This window comes from Mobula hypostoma, chromosome 11 (assembly GCF_963921235.1).
Source record: "Mobula hypostoma chromosome 11, sMobHyp1.1, whole genome shotgun sequence".
Lineage (NCBI taxonomy): Eukaryota > Metazoa > Chordata > Chondrichthyes > Myliobatiformes > Myliobatidae > Mobula > Mobula hypostoma.
This window is the reverse complement of record NC_086107.1, coordinates 66,061,126-66,084,871: the sequence shown is the minus strand read 5'-3', so window position 1 is coordinate 66,084,871 and position 23,746 is coordinate 66,061,126. Positions and strand designations below refer to the sequence as shown.

General features: G+C 42.9%; 1 protein-coding gene across 3 annotated transcripts in view; it reads left to right on the top strand.

Moving 5' to 3' along the window:
* The window catches only part of dgkza (diacylglycerol kinase, zeta a), a 708,940-nt gene that overhangs the window by 195,178 nt on the left and 490,016 nt on the right, over nt 1–23,746 (top strand). Inside the window, exon 1 of one of the 3 annotated variants that reach the window (XM_063062202.1) lies at nt 18,319–19,048. The exons of 1 other annotated variant lie outside the window; for it this stretch is intronic. In XM_063062202.1, the coding sequence (XP_062918272.1) occupies nt 18,876–19,048 (173 nt within the window). In that variant the 5' untranslated portion in view covers nt 18,319–18,875. Of the gene's footprint in view, nt 1–18,318; nt 19,049–23,746 lie in introns of those variants that run through there. One more of the 3 variants, XM_063062204.1, reaches the window with a different exon arrangement.

Genomic DNA, 23,746 nt, shown 5'->3' with positions numbered 1-23,746 from the left:
ATTTGCTTAGTGTAGTCAGTAATCATTATCACAATCCTGTGACTCAAGTTCAATCTTGACCTCTGGTACTGCTCTCCATTATAGTTTGTGTGTTCTCCCTGTGACCCTGGTGCTCCAGTTTCCAGTTTCCTGCTACATCTCATTGACTTGTGATTTCTTGGGTCAATCGACGAGTCCAAATTGCTTCTTCATGCCTGTGGAGAGTATCTGGGGAGAGCTGAAGGGAATGTGGGCAGAATAAGATGGGAGCAACGTAGGATGAGTGTAAATGGGGGTTTCTGGTGATTAGTTGAAGGTCCTATTTATGTGCTACATGATTCTACGAGTGAATACATCATCTAGCATTGTGAAAATGCCTAGATATTCAGTTGTGGTGCTATTAATTGAGCGATAAACATGGCCCAGAGACCCAGAAGTTTCTTTTCTTTGAAATATTTGGTAACAGGTTTATTAATGTCAACTGTACCAAGATATAGTGAAGAACTTAGCTTTGCATGCTATCCAGACAGATCATTCCATCGAGCTAATAGAAAGGAAACAGCAATGGCAGAATACAGAATGTAGTGTTGTAGTTACAGAGGAAATGCAGTGCAGGTACACTACATAATAAGATACAAGCACCACAACGAAATGGATTGAGACCAAGGGTTCCTTTGCACCATGGACTTTGTTCGTTCATCTGAGAAAGCTAGGAGGACCTCGTTTAAAATCTGTACTTCTCACGGTTCAGCACACCTTCAGCTTCACCTTGGTGGCCCAGGTTTTGTGCCCATGTCTCTTGAATTGTGGAATGGAACCCAGACCTTCTGACTTGAGAGCTTTAGCGGCTGAGTTGCAGTTGATGCACATATTTACATCTGTCCATTGCAGTGAATGAAATGTTTGAGACCGTTAGATAGATAGATGTGGTAGGCACAGCAAGATCTGACGGTCAGACAGCAAATAAATGAAGGGCAAATGATGCTCTGGATTAGAACCTCCCTTGCCTTTTCTTCCAATGAAGTCATGGGATCAGTTCAGGTTCATCTGAAAAACTGCACCTCTCACAATTGTACTGAAGCATAAGCTAAGCAGAGCATCAGTCTTAAATTGCTCTGTCTCAGAACAATATTGTAACCTGATCCAAGTGATGTCTAATAGCAATTATGTAGTACTTAGTTATACAGTTGGGTTTTATAGTTCCCAGATGATCTTCTTAGGTTAGTTAATCACGATCGCTGCATTTGCAGTTAAGATGCTGGGTTAGTAGTCAATGTTCTTAAAGAAGGATTGGCAGTTTAGGGAGGGAATTACAAGGTCTGGGGAGTTGAAGGGATGATCATCATTGGCAAGCCATTGGGAGTGGGTGATGTACAGGAGGCTATGGTATTGCTGCATTTTAAGTTGGATATTCCAGGCCATGCTAAAAAGCCAGTTTTCTGCAAGAAGAACCTTGTATTTCACAATGAAGCTGAGGTGTTGAAGCAGCTTGTATCTCACCCTGCAAGCCTGAAAATTGCAATCAGAAGGTTGGAAGAGACGTTAAGTAATAGTTGTAGCATGTTCTTGAGGGTGAAAAATATCTTAACGAAAGAGATGCTTTAGAAACCACTCATTTTCACAGAGCTGTGTTTGTGCCTTAATCAGAGTATGTGGAGTAATAGGAGAAGAGGAAGGTTATTTTCCACGCAATTCAGTTCACATTCAATTACCTTTATCAGCAAACTACATTTCCTGATCTTTGTTGCTTGTTACCAAAGTAATGCGTCAATGTTTTCAAATGTGCTGAGCATATTGTTAGTGATTAAGAGTCACTACAAAACCAGTGTTTGTATGCAATGACACAAATGTATGCCATCCCTAAAATCCAGCTGGTACCAAACACTGAGCTATTGGACTGTTCTCTGCACTTAAACTTGGAAAAGTGCATGTGTGTGTACTCTCTGGTCCTGTTGTCCTGTAGAGGAGAGACTTGCTTTAGCAAGAGGACAGTGGATATTCTCCAGAGTGGTTCCATTATAAGATGGTGGTTCTGTTATATTATGGGTCTTCTATATGGCACATTGAGAAGTGGGGGGGGGGGCCACAATTCTTCAGGGATCAGAAGAAAATTAAACACTTCTACGGGGTGGATGCTGGGAGGGTGTTTCCTCTGGTTAAGTAGTCTAGAACTAGGTGTCATAGTCTCAACATTGCAGAGTAAGGCCCTGTTGGACCAAAATATGGAGAAATTTACTCCCTGAGAGAATACAAAAGCTCTGGAATTTCTACCCTAGAGGGTTGCGGAGGCTCATGGCTCGTGGGTTAATTCAAAATGGAAGTGAATAGATTTCTGGCAATTAAAGGAAAAGGATAGGACAGGAAAATGGTGCTTCGATTAGAAGATCAGACATGATCTTGTTGAATGGCAGAGACTCAAGTGCCTGAATGGCCCACTCTTGCTTCCGTTGTTTAATGTTCTTATGTTTTAGGTTATTGTTGTATTCAATTCTTTCACAGATGGTGAAGGGTGGATTCGGTGCTTTGTGCAGGCTCCCTGAATCCACTTGTTATAAATGACAAAGGAGGGGAAATCAACAAGAGTATTCTCTGTGTCCCTCTGCTGCTGACATTGCATCACCACTCCAGGAAGTCCTTTCAGCTAAATATTAGAAAGACTAAAGCTTTTTTTTTTACCGTGCCCATGGTCTGCTCTTTATCAAATAACGGTATTGCTTTGCACTGTTGTAACTATATGTTATAATTATGTGGTTTTTGTCTGTTTTTCAGTCTTGGTCTGTCTTGTGTTTCTGTGATATCATTCTGGAGGAATATTGTATCATTTCTTAATGCATGCATTACTAATTGACAATAAAAGAGATTGCGTATCCTCATAATCTAAAAAAACCTATTGCTTTCAGTACTTCAAGAGCAGAAAAAAACCTGCAGATGCTGTAAATATGAAATAAAATCAGAATATGCTTAAAATCTCACATCTTGGACAGCATCATTGGAGAGAAGCCGAATTTATGTTTCAGGTTGATAACCTCTTATCTGAACTGGGAAAAGTCAGAGATACTAAATTTCTTTCACCATAACTTTTCCCTATTCTAAAAAAAAATTATTGACCTGAAATGTTAACTTCACTTATCTCTCCACAGAATCCGTCTGAGCCATTGAGTATTTCCAACATTTTCTGTTGTTTATTTCAGATTTCCAACATTTAAAGTTTTTGCTTTTAGATTTCCAGTAAATAGTCTCCCTAGCAACCGCGTGAGACTGAAAGGGCACATCACGTTCATGGGGCTATATCTGAACCCAAGATGAGTTTAAGGCTACGTATCCATGCCACCACTAAGTCTGTCTATTGTCATGTATTCAGGGAGCCCATCTTCACCCTTGCAACAGCTGAATTGCCACTGAAAGCCTTAGATGATATCTATAAGATCTTCTTAGCTTCAATCCATCATTCTGTCTTCCTGAAACTATTTGTCTTTGCCTTAACTTGCACCATCCACCTCCCCTGCCCTTGTTAGTCTATATTGACTGCAGATGAAGCAACATATTAGTTTTGAATGTTTCATTTTTTTTCAGATTTTTCCATTAGCCTGCTCCTTCATAATTTCTTCAACTTCTTCTGGCTCGACCTTGCAAGACAACTAAGCTCCTCTAGTTCTAGCCTTCTGACTGTCCTGCAGTCAGCTGCCTGGGCCCTGGATCCTGAGCCTCTCCTGGAAAGAGTCTCCATCTCTATTTCCTTAATTAAGATGCTTCTCTAAATGTACTTCCTCAACCAATCTTACAGTTATCTCCTTAAAAGTTGCAGAGACAAATTTTGTTTAATTACGCTACTGCAGGCCATATTGCTGCATTGAAACTACTAAATTAATACAAGCTCTTTCTCTTTTTTTTATAATTTTCTCTTACAAAATTGACAGTGGATGTTCTGACCATCAAATCTTTACTGGCTTTTAGAACATTCTCATTCCCCCACTTTCTTTTCTTGTGACCTGATTTTCCTACCACTGTGCTACACTAGGAGCTATTTACAGTGTTCAATTATTTCTGCATGAACTTGGGATGTGGGGAGAAACTGAAGCACCTATTGGTCCTAGGTAAAGCATGAACTCTAGAGACAACGCCCAAGGTCAGGAGTGAATCAGGGTTGCTGGAGTTGTGAAGCATCTACATCATTCTCCTTCCAACAGACTGGTCAAGTGTAGATGCAGAGCAACAGAGGACTCCTTCACCTTGATATCAAGAAGGAGACCTCAATGGAAAGTGCGTGTAAATAAATGAAAAAAATCAAACTGCTTTTGTATTGCACAGACATTGATTCTAGCATGCAGAATATAGAAAGGAAAGAAGGAATTTGCATCCATACGTCACTTTTCATGATCTCACAGTATTTGCATATGTTTGAAAAACATTTCAAGGTGTGGTCCTTTTGAGAAGGATGAAATATGATTGCTGACTTCTCTACAGTAAGGCCCCATGAACAATACTGTTAACTGAGCAGGAAAACAATGTTGGTAATGTTTGACTGACAAATAATGATCAGGCCATCTTTTAAAATTTCTATTCTTTCAAAGAGGTTGTAGTATTTTGTCATAATCAGTTTAAGGAGGAATAAAAGCTTTAGTTTAAAACGTAATGCCATATTGAAGGGATTCTGTACTGCGGGATGCCTAGACTGCGCTCACTTATTCAGAGAGTGACACATAGAGAGTTAACCTGAGGGTGCTAATACTGAGCCAAGGCCAGCACCAACACAATGCTGTCACCGTAAGCTCTTCCAATGTCTGCATTGTCTTCATGTTAACATCACAGCAAGAGACCGCATCTACTGCAGCATTAGCTCTGACTTGTTGGTAGCCAACATGCTCAAGGAAGCAGTAAATGACAAGAATCTGGATGAGGATAGCTTAAGTCAGCTTCTGCAAGGGAATAACCCGAGAATAATGTGGATAAATGTGAAGTTATCCACTTTGGTGGCAAAAATAGGAAAACAGATTATTATCTGAATGGTGGCCGATTAGGAAAAGGGGAGGTGCAACGAGACCTGGGTGTCATTATACACCAGTCATTGAAAGTGGGCATGCAGGTACAGCAGGCGGTGAAAAAGGCGAACGGTATGCTGGCATTTATAGCGAGAGGATTCGAGTACAGGAGCAGGGAGGTACTACTGCAGTTGTACAAGGCCTTGGTGAGACCACACCTGGAGTATTGTGTGCAGTTTTGGTCCCCTAATCTGAGGAAAGACATCTTTGCCATAGAGGGAGTACAAAGAAGGTTCACCAGATTGATTCCTGGGATGGCAGGTCTTTCATATGAAGAAAGACTGGATGAACTGGGCTTGTACTCGTTGGAATTTAGAAGATTGAGGGGGGATCTGATTGAAACGTATAAGATCCTAAAGGGATTGGACAGGCTAGATGCAGGAAGATTGTTCCCGATGTTGGGGAGGTCTAGAACGAGGGGTCACAGTTTGAGGATAGAGGGGAAGCCTTTTAGGACCGAGGTTAGGAAAAACTTCTTCACACAGAGAGTGGTGAATCTGTGGAATTCTCTGCCACAGCAAACTGTTGAGGCCAGTTCATTAGCTATGTTTAAAAGGAAGTTAGATATGGCCCTTGTGGCTACAGGGGTCAGGGGGTATGGAGGGAAGGCTGGGTTCTGAGTTGGATGATCAGCCATGATCATAATAAATGGCGGTGCAGGCTCGAAGGGCCGAATGGCCTACTCCTGCACCTATTTTCTATGTTTCTATGTTTCTATGAATAAGAAGAATGCTTTAGCTCAGCGTAAGAAAATATACCTGAAGGCAATAAAAGTAATAAATCTGAAGTCTGTACTATGATCAGGAATATAATCTGTTTAAATAGTGATAGTATTTGACTACATCCTTGACTGAATTACTGCAAGATTTATCTGTATCAATATAGCTGCAACCGTTATAATGAAAAGAAGTTATGATTTCAAAATGTCCTAACATAATCACCAGTCCAATTTTTCTGTTCAGATTAGAAACTAAATGAAGCATGTCCTGGAGCACTTAATAGGAATTTATTTAATAAATAAAGATCTATCAAGGTTTTCCTTTACATCTTGCATCAACAGTTTGTCTGCCTTTTAGTTCTCTTAATTAAGAATGAGATCAGAGCAATGGACGATATAAGATCTAAGGAACAGAATGTTGAATCCATCTGGGTATAAATGGACAATTAAAATGAGATCAGAGCAATGGACCATATAAGATCTAAGGAACAGAATGTTGAATCCATCTGGGTATAAATTAGGAATAGTAAAGGGGAAAAACAACCAGCTGGTGGTGCAGTGACATCAGTGCCAGACTCTGGAGTGAAAGTTCCCGAGTTCAAACCCAGTCGGGCCGCTCCCAGGCATGCTTTCCAACCGTGCTGGGTTGAGTGGCCTCACAAAAAAAACTGCGCTGTGAGAAGGACATGGAGGACCACTCACAGTATCTTTCCTCCAAGACAACCACTTGAAAAAGTGGTCGCCGAGGCTCTGGCAGAGTATGGCACCGAAAAAAAAGGGGAAAAAAAATCACTGGTGGGAGTTGACTATCGGCCACCGAATAATAACGTAACAGTAGTGCAGGCAATAAACCGAGGAATATCTGAGGCATGTAAGAATGGAGTAGCAGTTACGTGGGGGACTTTAACTTGCACACAGTTTGTGTGAATCAAGTTGGTCGAGGCAATTTTGAGAAGGACTTCATAGAATGCGTGTGTGATAATTTTCTTGAACAGCATGTTACTGAACCTACAAGGGAACATGCTATCTTGGATCTGGTCCTGTGCAATGAGACAGGTAAAATTAGCAATCTTGTAATTAGGGATCCTCTTGGAAAGAGTGATTACAGTATGACAGCCTTTCTCATACAACTGGAGGATGCAATAGTTCGATCTAAAACCAGTGTATTATGCTTAAACGAGGGAGACTATAACAGGATGAGTGATGAGTTGGATAGGGTAGACTGGGAACATAGGCTGTATGGTGGGACAGTTGAGGAACAGTGGAAGACTTTCAAAGAGATTTTTCATGGTGCTCAGCAAATGTACATTTCAATTAAAAGCAAGGACAGTAAGGGTGAGGAGGTCCAGCCACAGATAACTAAGGAAATAAGGGAAGGCATCAAACAAAAAGTTCATGTGTACAAAGTTGCCAAGAGTAGTGGGAAATGGAAGATTGTGAAAATTTTAAAAACCAACAAAGAACCACTAAGCGAGCAATAAAGAAAGGGAAGGTAGAATATGAAAATATATTATCACAAAGTATTAAAATGGTTAGTAAAAGTTTTTATAATTATATAAAGTGGAAAAGGGTGGCCAAATGAACATAGGTCCCTTGGAGGACGAGAAGGGGGAATTGATATTGGGTAATGAGGAAATAGCCGAGGCTTGGAATGACTATTTTGTGCAGGTTTTCACGGTGGAGGACATATCTAACATGCCAAAGAGAGACGATATGGATGCGATGGGAGGTGAGGACCGTGATACTACAGAGGTAGTGCTGAGCAAACTTGTGGGCCTAAGGATACACAAGTCCCCTGATCCTGATGGAATGCATCCCAGGGTACTGAAAGAAATGGCAAAGTTTTAGTTGAGGCTTTGGTGAAAATTTACCAATATTCTCTGGACTTTGGGCAGGTCCCAGTGGATTGTAAGTTGGCGAATGTCACACCACTGTTCAAAAAAGGATGTAGGCAAATGGCACGTAACTATAGGTCAGTTAGTTTAACATCTGTAGTTGGGAAAATGCTTGAAGCTATCATTAAAGAAGAAATAGCGAGGCATCTGGAAAGAAATGGATCATTTAGGCTGATGCAGCATGGATTCAGCAAAGGTAGGTCCTGTTTGACATACTTACTGGAGTTCTTTGAGGGTATAACAAGCTCAGTGGAGAGAGGGGAACAGATGGACATTGTTTACTTGCATTTCCAGAATGAGTCCGATAAGGTGCCACATAAAAGACTTATCCATAAGATAAAGAAGCATTGAGTTGAGGTGATGTATTAGCATGCCTAGAGAAAGCAGAGAGTTAGGATACATGGTGCTTCTCTGGTTGGCGATCAGTGGTGAGCGGTGTGCCACAGGGGTTGGTGCTGCGTCTGCAAATCGTCACAATATATATTAATGACTTGGAAGAGGGGCCGAGTGTAGTGATTCTAAGTTTTCTGATGGCACTAAATTGAGTGGAAAAGCAAATTGTGCAGAGGATATGAAGAGTCGGCAGAGAGATATAGATAGATTATGTGAGTGGGCAAAGGTCTGGCAAATGGAGTACAATGTTGGTAAATGCGAGGTCATCCACTTTGGAAGGGAAATGGAAGATCAGATTATTATTTAAATGGTAAAAGATTGCAGCATGCTACTGTGCAGAGGGACTTGGGAGTGCTTGTACATGAATCACGAAAGGTTGGTTTGCAGGTGCAGCAGGCTATCAAGAAGGCAAATGGAACGTTGGCCTTCACTGCTAGAGGGATTGAATTTAAGAGCAGGGAGGTTATGCTGCAACTGTACAAGGTGCTCGCGAGGCCATACCTAGAGTACTGCATACAGTTCTGCTCTCCTTACTTGAGAAAGGAGATACTGGCTTTGGGGACAGTGCAGAGAAGGTTCACCAGGTTGATTCCAGAGATGAGGGGGTTAGACTATGGGCAGAGATTGAGACACCTGGGACTGTACTCGCTGGAATTCAGAAGGATGAGAGGAGATCTTATAGAATCATATAAAATTATGAAAGGGATAGATAAGATAGAGGAAGGAGAGTTGTTTCCACTGAGACTAAAACTAGGGGACAGAACCTCAAGGTTCGAGGAAGTAAATTTTAGACAGAGATGAGGAGGAACTGTTTTTCCAAAAGAGTGGTGAATCTGTGGAATTCTCTGCCCAATGAAGCAGTGGAGGCTACCTCAGTAAATATATTTAAGACAAGGTTGGATAGATTGTTGCATGGTAGGGGAATTAAAGGTTAAGGGGAAAAAGCAGGTAGGTGGAGATGAGTCCATGGTCAGATCAGCCATGATTTTGTCGAATGGTGGGAGCAGGCTCGACAGACCAGATGGCAAACTCCTGCTCCTATTTCTTATGTTCTTTCAATTTAACAGATCCCATCACTTTTGATGATATTCTGTTTGATTAATTGCACTGAACAAAACCTTGCAAAATCTCTTATGTTCTCCAATTTAACAAAGTTATTGATCTATTCTTTTTAAACCACAGTAACTAATAAGGGGCTGTTTTTTTCCCAAATTTCCCCACCACCAATAGTAAAGATATAAAGAAATCTCGTCACAGCATAAGTGCACTTTTCCAGTCTAAGCAAGTGCTCTTGTGGATGTCCAGGTTTGTCAAGCAGCCAGTGTTTTTAATATGCGTTGATATCATCATCATCATTCTGTACTGTTACGTAACCGGCCACAATGAATATCAATCGAGTCAAGTTATATAAGAACAACTAAACATTTATTAAACACGGATAAAGAATAAAAAAAAACGAAAACCTTAACTAGAAGTTAACCGCTATGCGGCCATTCAACAAATTGTCACTCAGTACTGGTTCTTAAAGCGATAAAGTCAAACACAGTTCTTTAAATGGTAACTTTGAAAGTCCAACAGATTTATACATTCAATTGGGAGAGACTTCTCTGGAGAAGGATTTCTTCATAGACGCGACTTTCCTGCTGGTTCTGTCCAAAGAATTCACGATGAAGGAAATAAATGGCTTAAAACAACTGACCTTAGTTTCTAGAGAGCAAATCCTGCATGAACTACCTTTCTCTTTTGGCAGGAGTTATCTTTGATTCAGGTCGCTACTTCTTCAACGAAGATTCAATAAGGTCAATCCTTTATTAAACCGCCGAACATTCCCGACTTCTTTCAGTCCTTCATATCCTGTACTTCGATAAAGTCTTCACTCCCCAATACTACTGAAAAGGCACATCAACAAATCTGGCAGAAAGGGTAAACTGCCAATCCAGCACTATTGTACCTTACAATAGAACGTAAAACTCCGTTTTAAAAATGAACCTGCGTCATAAAACAAATACGCAACGGAATGGAGACACTGACAAACGTTCTAGCTGGAAAACTAACTGTGTCACCAGCGGTCTTCCCTTTTATACCCGTGGTGAACATGTCATCATGTGACCTCACATTGGGGGAAAATTACATCAGGTGACCTCCAAAAGACCATTACATCATTCTCACAAGAAAGTCACAAGATTTCCTTAAGGTATGTAACAGTACCATGTCGAGTGGGTAACAGCAGCCTACAATACCGGTTGTTATTTTGAGAAAGGCTCATCTTGTGCAGACAGTGTTCAATGAATCATAAACTCCAGAAATTAGAACTTGTTTTTAGATTAGCTGTCTTTATGAAATGATATTGCTTTGGTGCCAGTCACAAGAAAAAAGAGAAAAAACAAATCATATAAGAAAACATGGACCGAGACACAAAATTGAGAGAAGTGAGGTGTATAACTTCCATACCACCTGCCCCCCACCTCTCATGATATGACTGACCCCATATTATCTGTTAGTGATTCTGAATCCAACCGAGGAAAGGTCCACTTTTTGTTTGAAACTATTATTAAGGGGCATATCATTTTACCCTAAGGGATTAAGCTAGTGAGTTTAATCCCAGACCTCTCTAATTCCTTCAGCAGTCTTGAACATCTCCTTTACCTTGGTATTTTGCTTTTGTGCTGCTACGTTTCTCTCCTTGCTTTTTTGTTGGTTTACATATCTCATAGGTGTTTCCTTGTCCAGCTTCCAACTGCCTTCTCACTGCCTCTTTGCATTTACTTCCACACTCTGCAATTCTGTTTGGGAGACAGCCAGCTCAGAAGTTACAGACATAAGTTCTATTTAAATAACAACAGTCCCACGGCACAGGCAAATTCGGAGTCACTTTCGGTGACTTCAGTCCTGTTGCAAGTTGAAGCAGAACAGAGGCAGCAGTGTCAGTGTAATCCAAAGCTGCTCTTCCAGGTGTGGGCTCAGCTGGCAACTTTTGACACTTTTGGTTGATGGTTCTTTCACTCATGACTGGACAGTACAACCACATCTGCTTGGAAAATTGAAGATTAGGGATCAAATCCCACAGCAAAATACTTAACTGTATGCAAATCATATTGGAAGACAATACAGCTCAAAACGAACATAGAGATCCTATCTTCATTCAGTTGTTTCCTTCCATTATGTACCTGAATTGCTCCTGAAAACAAACCAGCCTTTGCTTGGCTCACCACCGCTTTCTGCCATTCTTGGGTACCTTGCTTGCCATCCTGTCTGTACAGCTGCAGGTGGCGCTGCTGCTTTCTGACCTTCAACATACGGCCCCTTCGCTGAGCTCAAGGGGTGCCATCTACATAAATTACTACAATCTGGAATGAAAACAAACACTAACGCTCTAAATAGCTCATTATTCACTCATGGGATTAGCCCTGAAACTCTCACGGGGAGCCATCAGGATATGTGCATGTGAGATGGCAAGGCATGTTGATATTGGCACCAGTTTGCAGTACAGATGTACTTGTTTACCACTCATTGTATCAGTATACTTTTGCACCACCTCCAAAATGCAAAACGTCCAAGCAAATGGAGAGACTGATGTGCTGAGGAACTGTGGTAGCACACTAAGTGGCCACTATCAGCAGTATGATGATCCGTCGGTTGCTGAGTAAATATTTGCCATGACATTAGGCAACAGTTTCCTGAACTTTGTGTTATCTTTTTTGACTACCCAGGAAGGGACCTTAGTTAAAGATCTCATCTGAAACTCAGAATCTCTTACTGTAGTATATCCCTGTAGTGCTGAAGGATTAGCCAGCATCTTTTGCTCAAGTCCCTAATGTGGGACTTGGATCTGTGTTGGATACAATAGATTTGTCTTCTACTGAATAATAATTACATACATGAAATTAGGGACAAATTTCTGCTTCCTTTAAAGAATTTACTTACTGCCAATTACGCCGCTGGCATTTATGGCAGCAATGAAGGTCCTCCAACTCTGGTGGTGTTCAGGGTTTCCTTCATCGTGTCAGTAGCTTCCTCTTGGTTTTCACTAATGTCAGTCATGCAAGTCCTGGGTGGAAACTCATGGATACCCTTGTACTCATTGTAGAAAGAGTCTTCTTTGCTGTTTCCGTGAACAAATTTGTTTTACCAATCAGGGTTGTTAGCCCTGAGCTGAATCCCTGAACCTGGAGGTCTGGAGGACCACTCTTAGTCTGGCCTCTACCCTTTGACCTGCTTGGCATGGGGGACTGAAGCACCTTCAATTACTCCAAAAGACTGAGGTTTGGTAAAATACTGAAAGGCTTTTATTCGCTGTACAATACGACCTCCACAGTGAGTGTCTGCCCCCGGACTGAGGGGGAGGGACAAGGCGAACACCTTTATACAGGACTCTGTGGGAGGAGCCACAGGGGCAGTCAGCAGAAGGGTGTGTCCAGACAGGTAACCGAGTTACAACATATATACATGGTTTACCACAGGGACCTTACCAAAAGCCACGGTATAAAGCCCTGAATCCAGCCAACATAGCTTTCTGGATCTTTGAGGCACGCAAGCCTCCAAATCACAACAAGGTTGGGGTGTGCTTGAAGATGTTTAGGAAGGCAGCTTTTTATTGTATTGAACATATTGAAAATACAGCAATTTTAAAGTGAAAAGCTTTGAGAGATGTAATAAGTACCTTAAAGTTTGTTCTTTCTTTATGACATTATCCTACATCTGTTTATCTTAATATCTTAAGGGTTTAGGACATACCCTTTGGAAATTCCTGCTTTGTTGCTCCATTACAGCTAAGTTCAATCATCCTTCTAATGAGGAATTCAACTTAAGTTACAGAAATTAAGTATTGGTCAAAGCATGTCAGTGTGTTAAAGCAAGAATTTCCAAAGGGCATAGGCAGATAACTAGCACAAACTCCCAGATCAAATGAATTTAAGGCTCAGAGTAAGTCGTCATTGCTTGAATTTCGCTCATCCATCCAGCTCTGTATGTATGTTTATATAACTGGTAACACCGTGTTTATATCTGGTGGGAACTTTCCAAGGGGTATAGAATACTGTTTATCTGTGGGTGGTGTTAAAGGTCTGCTGTGTTTCAGTGGCAGCACTCAAGTCCCATGTTAGCATGTTTAATTCTGATAAAGTGCCTCTCTGAAGGTGTTGTCTTTCAGAAGGAACATGGTTACAGTTCAAAATAGTGACATATTTTATATCTCCTCCATTTAGGAGTGTGGAAGGTAGTTTGTCATTGCCAAATCATTAATGCTTTATGAAATGTATGGATTTCTTGTTTATTCAGCACGATAAGAATAACGCACATTGTGCTGAAATGCCCAATCAGGATTCAGCTGCCTGGTAGTGAATTGAATCAGTTGACATATCGAGTGGCAAGTCTGATTCATGCATAACCAGAGCTCATTGTTTGTCTCGATTAAGTCAAAATCAAGTTTATTGTCATCTGCACAAGTAGACGTATGCACAAGTGCAATGAAAAACCTTTGTGCAGCAACATCACAGACACATAGCATCATATGAGAGCATTCGCAAGAAAATCATAAACATAAATCATACAGCACTTTTACAGGACAGAACGCAACTTGAACAAAAAAGTCTATTGTAGTGCAAAGTGATTAAAATAGTCATAATGTTGCTAAACTGTAGTGATTAGGGTTTTGCCATTTGGTTCAAGAACTGCTTGGTTGAAGGAAAGTAGCTGTTCTAGCACCTGATGGTATGGGGCTTCAGGCTTCTGTACCACTTGTCTGATGGTACATGTGGGAAGATGGCCTGGCCTGGATAGTAGGGAGTTGGGATCTTTGAAGGTAGATGTTGCCTTCTGGAGCAGGCACTTCTGTAGATAATTCCAGTGGTGGGGAAGGAAGTACCATGATGTGTTGGGCTGAGTCCGCTACTCTCTGCAGCTTCTTACATTCCCATGCAGTACTGTAGATCATGATGGAACCAGTCAGAATACTGCCAACAGGGCATCTGTAGAAGTTTGTTCGAGTGTTCAGTGACAAGCTGAACCTCTTTAACTGGTAAGCTTTCTTTATGATTGTATAGATCTGCTGGACCTGGGACAGGTCATCTGATATGTTAAAGCCCCAACATTGCACATTATATTATGCTCCTTTTGCCAATTTAGCAGCATAGAAGTACATTCTTTAATGATTAATTTGCTCCCTCTTCACTAGCCACTCTTTCTCTCTACTTTCCTTGTCCCACCCCATTCTATTTCTCAACCTGATTCTTTAGAGTTAGAGCCATAGAGTAATATGGAATGGAAACCGATCCTTTGGCCCAGCTGGTTTATGCTGATCACAGCATCCTCCCTGCTAGTCCTCGCATTCAGCCCATAACCTCCAAGCCTGTCTCCTGCACGTCCCTGTCAAATGCCTCTTAAATATTACAACCGAACCTCTGTGTAAAGAAGTTACCACTCAGATCTTTTTAAAATCTCTCTCCTCTTATTTTTCATCTGTGCCCTCTAGTTTTGGACTCCCTAGCCCTGGCTTTTATAAACTTCAGTGAGGTCACCCCTCACTTTCCTGCATGACAGGGAATAAAAGTCTAGTGTGGCCAATCTCTCCCTATAACTCAGATTCTCTAATCCAGGCATCCTCACAAATCTCTTTTGCACCCTCTACAGCTTGACAATGTATTTCCTATAACAAGGTGACCAAAACTGTGCACAGTACTCCAAGTGTGGCCTCACCATTGTTTTATATAACTACAAAATAATGTGTCTACTCCAAAACTCAGTGCCCTGACTGATGAAACCCAGCATGCTAAATGACTTCTTCACCACCCTGTCTCTTGTACGGCTGCTTTCAGCGAAACATGTACTTGTGCTCCCAGCTCTGTCTGTTTCACAACACTCATTAGTACCCTGCCATTTAATGTTCTAATCCCACTCTGGTTTAACGGTCCAAAATGCATCACCTCACACTCAGCTAAGTTGAAATCCATTTGCCATTCCTCAGCCCATCTCCCTAACTGTTCAAGCTCTTTTTACAATTCATTATAACTTCCTTCACTATCAACAAGACCCCCATGCCATATACATTCATATCCAAATCAGAGCAAGCAAAGACCCGAGGTTTGGATGATTTAAGCACCGAGCCAGATTGGAAAGGTCAGGCTGTCGGGTTCAGAGGCAAGGGACGGGCGAGCTAAGCTTGCTGCTCCACTGTCCGAGGCTGTGGCTCCTGAGTCAGCAGCCGTGATGCCTGGCTTCCTGTCTGTGACTCACTTTCGTGAACTTCAGTTCTGAATGCTATTTGCTTAATTTTACTGTTTGCACTATTTGTTTTTTTTCTCTGCACATTGGGTATTTGATTGTCTTTTTTTTATTAATGGGTACTATTGCATTTCTTTGTTTTGTGGCTGCTTGAAAGAAGATGAATCACAAGGTTGTATAAATTATACATACCTTGATAGTAAATGTACTTCGAACTTAAAAAAAAATGAATAACAAAGGTCCCAACACTGCCCCCGAGGCACCATACTAGTCACAAGATGCCAGTTGGAGAATTGACCTTCAACTATCAACTTCTGCTTCCTGTTATTGAGCCAATTCTGAATCTACCTTGCTCTGTGTGACTTTATCAAAGGCTTTACTAAAGTCCATATAGACAACATCCACTGTCCTATCTTCATATATCTCCTGAGTTATATCTTTGAAAATATCTAAAATATTCATCAGACATGACCTCCCACACACAAAACAATGTTGGTCTATTCCTTATCATGCCTCAACTATCCAAGTGAAGGTAGATATTGTAACTCAGAACTCCCTTCATTAATTCCCTACAACTGAAGAAAAACTCATCAGCCTGTAGTTCCCTGGTTTATCTTTCCTACCTTTCTTGAACAATTGAGCACCTTTTAGTCTTCTGGAACTTTGCTAGTAGCTAATGGCGGAGCACATATCTCCTTAAGGGCCTCCAAGATTTCTTCCCTTGTTTCCCATAAGGTCCATGGTACATTTCATAAGGCCCTGGGAATTTGTAAACCTGCAAGGCTACAAATACCTTCTTCCTCATAACATGCATATGATCCTTTGCTCTATCTATCCTTCCATCATTCGCCATTCTCCTTCATTTCATTCAAGCTACGACTAAAGAGTGCACAGCACTGCTGGTATTATCACAGTTGTCACCTTTAGATGAACAAATCAAATTGGTTGGAAGTATCCAAGAATGATACAGCTGAGGGGCATTCCCTCCCCCCCCCCATGGAACCATTTAATTTAGTCCCATCAAAACAGGTTCCAATTTAGGCAAGTTTGTAAACCTGTTCTAAAGAGAGGTTGAACTTCTGCAGATGTACTGTTGAAAGTATCCTGACTGGTTGCCTCCTGGTCAGATATGGCAATTTGAATGTGCAGGAATTTAAGAATCTGCAGAGAGAAGTGAACTCTGCACAATACATCATCGCCTCATCCCTCCCCACCATAAATTGTATCCACAGAGGTACTCCTTCAAGAAGCCAACATCCATTAGGAAAGAACACTACCACTGGGCTCAGGCCTTCTTTTTGCAACTAACATTAGGATGGAGGTACAGAGGCTTGAAGTCACACAATGTCGGGTTCAAGAACAGCTACTTTACTTCAACCATTCAGTTCTTGAACTACCAGCAAAACTCTAATCAGGTTAATGGCTCATTTGTTGGATAGAGTGGATGTGATTAAGATATATTTGATTGATTGAGGAAAGGCTGCTTGACTGACAGCATAAATTTCATCATCTGTCAGGCAGCAGTGATCCCTTACCTCCTGGATGGTCTGTCCGTGGCAGGCATCTCAAGGCAGTGAAAAATATCACCAATTGTATGTTACAAAATTCTCCAAATTCAGTGGAAGGATAAGCAAATCTACATGTGTGTCCAACATCCCAAATTCTGAGACCCTAGTTGGACTAAATTGGCTCCATCCTCCACCAGACTGGCAAAACAGATACCTACTTTGGGTTGGGCCATCTTTTTGCAGCTATTTTGTGCTCTGCTGTGTGAAGAACAGAGAAAATAGATATAATGAACGACTCAAGCAAACACCAGATGCAACAGATGCTGGAATCTGGAGCAACAAATAATCACTGGAAGAACTCAGCAGGTCAAGCAGCATCTGTTGGGGGAGGGGGGCAGAGTGTGGAATGAATCATGAAAGTGTACTGATGCAGGCTTTCCATTCCAGGGCATCAACATTCTCTCTTCCCGGGTGCTGCTTCAACCCTTGACTTCCTCCAGTAGATTGTCTGTTGAAACAATCCAAGGGAGTGTGAAAAGCCTCTTTGAAGAATTGCACTATCCCTGTTGGGATCACTGGCCAGAAGGTGCTCAAGGTTTTCAGAATGCCATTAAGAGCCTTCTGCCAGCCGGCCAGCCCCTGCCCCATGTACAATGGTCTCGGAACCAGAGCACAGCGGCATCAAACTCAGGGCCAGAGTGCATCCTCCATCACGAAGGAATGCCTGAGATGAAGGGATAGAAGTGATTTTAATGGTTCTTCCTTAACACAATCTGTAATGAAGTAGTTTAGGAAATGCCATTTCAACTTTATTTATTCCACGAGCTATTTTTGGAAAAATATGAGATTGCATATTCAAATAATAACCAATCAGGGATTGCACGAAGGAAACAATCCCGGTAGCTGATTGGTCAAACAAGAAGGGGCGGGGTTGAAAACTGCGGACGTAATTTGTAAGAAAGAACATTGCCCGTAAATCTGTGAGCGAATGAGCTGGACTTCGGAACGAGTCGTTAGAGAAACAAAAGGGTTTGATGTTGAACGCCGATGTGTTTGTGTTTGTGTTAGTGTGAACTCTTGCTCGATCCCAACATCCAACAACCAGCCCGGTATAGGTCCAGTAAAGGCAAGAGGTGCAAAGTCCCCCCCCCCACCCCCCGATCAGGAATGTATGATGGGGGAAATTAAAACTTAAATGTGATAGGCTGGCTGTGCTGAGAACTTGACTCTCGTACGTTCATTCTTAAACCACAAACTACCAACTCGGAGATTATGCCTTCTCCTTACAACGGGAAAAATAACAAGGGTTTTTAAAAATATATATCTAGTAAATCAATTTACATGTATCAAAGCGGGTTACACTTTAAACGGCTGGATGACTGGCGGATCTCCAGGGTTAATAGAAACACACGCGGGGGCATTCACCGGGCAGGGGTGCAGAGTGTGGGAGCGGTCCGGTCAGTGAGCGGGCAGTAGATGGCGGCACTTCACACTTGGCCGGAGCCCCCGAAGTTTCATTCATTCTGCAGGAGGCAGATCAGCAGGCAACTATCAGGGTCCTGGCGCTCTTCTCACTGCAGGCAATGAAACTTCCTGTTCTGGCCGTGCAGCATCCGACTGGTGTGTCGCCGGAGCGGCGGGACAGAGGTGGACAGCCCACCCATCCATGCGCAGGGGGGCTGAGGCACGGGCTCGAGTGGCTGGCGCGGCTCGGCTGGGGGCGACCCGCCGCACACCCTCCCCCGTCCCCTGGGCTCTGATTGCCCCCTCTCCGCACAGCAGCAGCAGCGGCAGCGGCGACCAGCCGCACACACTTCCGGGTACGAGCCCCTGTCGGAGCAGAGGCAGCAACTAGGGAGCGTGTGTGTTTATTATTGTGTTCGTTGCCGCTGTCTGTTCTGATGCGTGGGATTCGGACTCCTTCCTCCAAATGAGCCGGCCCAGCGAGCCTTGCCAGCTGCTGTCTGCACTCCGCGGTTCGGGTCGGAGCCCCGGGCTTTCGCTGCCCGCTCTCTGCATGAAGAGGTGACTTGTGTGCGCGCTGCCTAAAGTCGCCCACAAGCACACACACACACACACACACACACAGATTCTCAGAGAATATTGTGACCAAGGACCAAAAGTGATGGACGAAGGGGGGGAAGAGCCACCGCCGGAGCTGGAAGAATCCACCACGTCCGGATCCTCGTCCTCGGATGTGCCCACGTCCTGTGAGAACGACGGGACTCCGGCGTCCGCTCACCATCTCCATCACCACCAGACCAGATCCTTCGGCGGCCTGAAGTTTTTCGGGAGGAGGTGAGTCGGCGACAGTGAAGGGTTGACTTGAATTTAGGATGGGTAAAGGGGGGGGGGCGTTGAAGACTTGTTCTCAGGATGCGCCTCCTCCTCTCTCGCCGCCTCACCCTAGGCAGGGACCTTGCGGGCTGTCACTTGTCCTCGCCTCCTGTGGCTTGCCATTCATTCCAGTGACCCGGGCTTCGAGGCAAACGGGGAACGATGCTGGAACCGCATCCCATCGTCCTATAAAGGGACGGAGCAAATTGCCATCCCTCACGCACGTACACCAAATTTGCCCCCTCACTTTCTTTTACTCACGCATGCATGCCTGCAATCTCATTCCTTGCACACTCACACTGTTCCACACAGGCTGATGTTGATTAGAAGATAATATTGTCACAAGTACAGTCACGTTTGCTGCTTGCTTTTTATGCCGTCTGTGTTTAAACTGACTTTAGTCTGTAGTTAGCATTCTCACTGCGGGAAGACACTTGCAAGTAACCATGAGCGTCTCCACATACGAGGTACATTATCCTCGAGTGTATTCACATTAAGTAGCACTGACAGTTGTATATGCACGTGCACAGAGGACTGGACTGAGGCTGATCACAAACTCGGATGTACGCCGTTAAGTTGAGGGAAGGTGCAGTGTGTGTTCATTTTGGAGTTGGCCTTCCGTGTTATATGTGGGCAGTGTGTTGGGTGTTGTGCTTCAGAAAGACAATGCATTCGATCCAGAACCAAGTACTACAGTGGTGAGAAACTGCTGTGCTTCATTGAGTGGTTATTTGTATCTGTAACTGTCTGCTGGTATGGCAACCCTGTTTTTCTCCTGTAACCTTAAATAATTTTACAAGCTATAAACTGAGAACAAATTGTATGAGTAAATGCAATCAGGGCAAAGCAAACACCTCTTATAGTTCTGGCTGCTGAGGAGCAGGGTGGAAAGCTAGTCCTAACTTGTATTTCCAGAGGTTTAATTAATTGTATGCTAATATATCATTGAGTGTGCTACCAATCATCCAATTAATGCTTGAAATAAACCGATTTGGTGCCTCGAGGTGTCATTGCAAAGTTAAGCCTAGCCACTGGGGTGATTCTGTCCTTGGCCCTGGAGTTGGTGACAGGATAGCTATGAGCTGTGGCTTGTCTTGGGACATACTTTTTCTCCAACTGCCTGAAAGGTCTTCACCATCTCTTACTACTTCCTTTCATCCATTTGCTGTTCTGAGACCAGAACCAGAGGTCACAGGCTGAGGGCAAAAGGGTAAATATTTAAGGGGGGAGCTTCTTGACTCAGAGAATGGCGAGAGTGTGGAACAAGCTGCTACTGGAAGTGGTGGGTGTGTTTGGTCTTGCCACTTAAGAGAAATGTGGATAAATCTGTGGGGAGCTATGGTCCAGGTGCAGGTTGGTGGGACCAGGCAGATTAACAGTCTGGCAGGGACTAGATGGGCCAAAGGGCCTGTTTCTGTGCTGTGGCTCTCTATGACTCTCACGAATTGTGGCACAGCCTACTGTACTTAGCTTAAGTCAGTGTCATGATGCTGTCCCTTGGGTCATTGCATAGACTGTACTATAAAATCCTGTCCAGTGGAGTGTCAGTCCAGTATGGGGTAATGCTCACAGAGTTGGGGACTTGGTATAAAGCTCTTTCTCAAGGCAGAAACGGTGATTATAATTCATCTCGTCAGGTTTATTGCCTAGGCAACGTTCTTTTGTGTTGGATTGACAGGAACGTAGAATTTTCTGCAATTTAATTAATGGGGTGTAACACATAATTGAATGTGTTACCGTTTGTACAATTAACTTGAAATGTATACTTTTAAAAACCCATGCAGGAATAAACTAACTCTGTCTTGGGATGCTGACTGGATCATTATAAGTAGTGAATGCTAGATTTTCCAGTTATGTTCAATGAACCCTTGTGCAGCTGCCTGTTACTTGAGGATGAAGAGATTCTCCAGGTCCCTGTTTGCTCCCAATTTGGGAGTTAATTGGCAACATGACATCAGTTGGAGGAGCAGGTGGTGGGGAAAGTGTCTTAATAGTGACAAAATCTTTGAGCATTTATCTGACCTGAATTTTGTCACACTGGCTGTGTGCAAAGCACATGACATGTACATTGTGTACACAACTAGCTAGGTAGTGCATTTGGCTGCTTGTTTGTGGCAAGTAACCTCAGTCATGGAACCAGAGGATCGCACAGCAACAAAGCAGACTTTTTGATCCACATAAGACCTTGCTGTCCACCAACTGTGCACACATCTCAGTTTTAATCCTCTCTTCCCCCCTCCCCCCTTCCTATCAATGTTGTGTCAGATTCTCCCACTTATCTATGGGCAAGTTAATTAACCTACCAATCTACACATTCTTTAGGAGGAAGGGACTCTGAGCACTGAGGATCCCCGTGCTCCTGCAAGGAGAATGTAAACTCCACACAGACAGCACCGGATGCCAGGACTGAACCTATCTCAGCCGGCCTGGCTGCCCCAGTGTGCAGCTTCTCCAGAAAGACTCGCAAAACTTCCACGCTGACATCTCACCTGCCCCCTTCAGTTGTTTGGAAGGCTGTTGTTGAGATGTTATTGAGAAATAATGAAAGTTATCTGCAAAGGCGAGGCTCTCTCAGTTTGCGAGTGGCCCTGGGGACTGATGTCAGAGGCTGTGCACGTGATGTAAGGGAGAGGAGAGCAAGAACCAATCTATGATAGGAGTGGAATGTATAACAATGAAACAGCTTGCAAGAGTATCCTTCAATGAGGGATTAGTTACTGCTCAGACTTTCTAACAGTGGGTAATTTTAGGCCTGGGGTTGTTTGCAGAGGAATTGTAAAGAGGTCAGCAGCAACTGTGAACTAAAAATAGCGCTGTTCATGTTGCCATCAGGCATTTAATTGTCTCAGCTTTAGACAGATAATTTCCTGAGGTGTGTCATGCTTCTAGATTCTCTCCCCCCTCCCCCCTAAATTCACTTTCCAGCTGCAAATTAATAATGGATTATATTTATCCTGCACTGGATAAATGTAAGAGATGCTACAGGAATCAAAGACAGCTGGAGGCGAGTGAGTCCTGGTTGGGTTGTTGAAGCTTCTGCACTGCTGGGATGTTACACTGTATCACTGACTAAAGATGTCTGCTGCATAATGGAAGGTAATGTCATATTCTGAATGTTGCTGGCTCTGTTTTTTCTAGAGCGATGTTGATTAGGGAGAACACAGTGATCTTTCCCTGTCAAATGATCCCAAATACAAAAACACCTGAATTCCAGTCCTTTGCAACACAGGAAAGCAAAGCAGCATCTTATTCTTCCGAGTACCTGTTCCCATCTACACATGGACATATATCACTGTTCCTTTGTAGTCACTTGGTTAAAGTTCTGGAAATCTTGACAAGACAAACTTGTGGGAGCACCCTCGTTCCACACATTGCTGTGGTTAAAAACAAGGTACCTTGCAACATTGGTGAGAGCAACTACTGATGCCTTTGCCAGTGTTTGGTGTCCAACAACTCTTCCCTCAACCCACCCCCAATCTGTAGCACACGTATCCCCTGACATGTAGACGTTATAAATCGACGATCGATGACAGATATTGATAAGGATTCTAGTGGGTGTGTGATTCTAGCGGGAACAAGTGGAATGCGAGTCCCTGTATAAGACGGCATTTGAACTGGATGAGCAAAAGTCAGCTTCACTGATTGCATCAATCCCTAGGTTTATGAAATGGGTATCTGGTGGGAAAAAGTTTTGTTGAATGGATTTTTGTGTATTGGCAAAAGGCTCAGTGATGTGTGTAGAGAATGGCTCACTATTTGTTACAGGAGAAAAAAGAGTTGGTGGCAGAAAATGATAAACTGAGCATTTGTGAAATAGAATAACCGCAGTTCAAGTCTGCTGTTGTGAATTGGAATTGTTCTATCATCATGTACTGTGTTACCGTGAAAATCTTGTCTTGCACTGTTCATACAGAGTAGATCATTGCTCAGTGCATTGAGGTAGAACAAGATAAAATAATAACAATACTGAATAAAGTGCAACAGCTACAGAGAGAGTGCAGAGCAGGTAAACAAAATGCAGGATCATACTGAGGTAGATTGAGGTCAAGAGTCCCAATTTATCCTTCAATGGAATTGTATAATATTCTTATAACAGGGAAGTAGAAGCTATTTTGAGCCTGGATGTATATTGTTTCAGGCTTTTGTATCTTCTGCCTGATGGAAAAGGAGAATGTCTAGGGTGGATGGGGTCTTTGATTGTGCTGTCTGCATCGTTGATGCAGTGAGAAATATAGACAGGCTGGTTTCTGTGATATGCTGAGTTACGTCCATAACTCTGCAGTTATTTGTGGTCACTTGCAAAGCAATTGCCATACTAAGCCATGGTACATCCAGATAGGATGCTTTCTATGGGCCATTGATTACAAATTGGTAAGGATCGTAAAGATCTTCAGCCTCCTGAGCAAGTTGAGACATTGGTGAACCTTCTTGGCTGTGACATCCTTGTGGTTGGGCCAGGACAGGCTATTGGTGGTGTACACTACCAGGAAATTGAAGGTCTCAACCTAACACTATCGATATGCAGTGGAACATGAGCACACCCGCCCTTCCTGAAGTCAATGACCAACTCTTTTGTATTGCTGACGTTGAGGGAAAGTGTGTTGTCATGACACCATGTTACTAGGCTCTTATCTCCTTCCTGTTCTCCGACTCATCTTT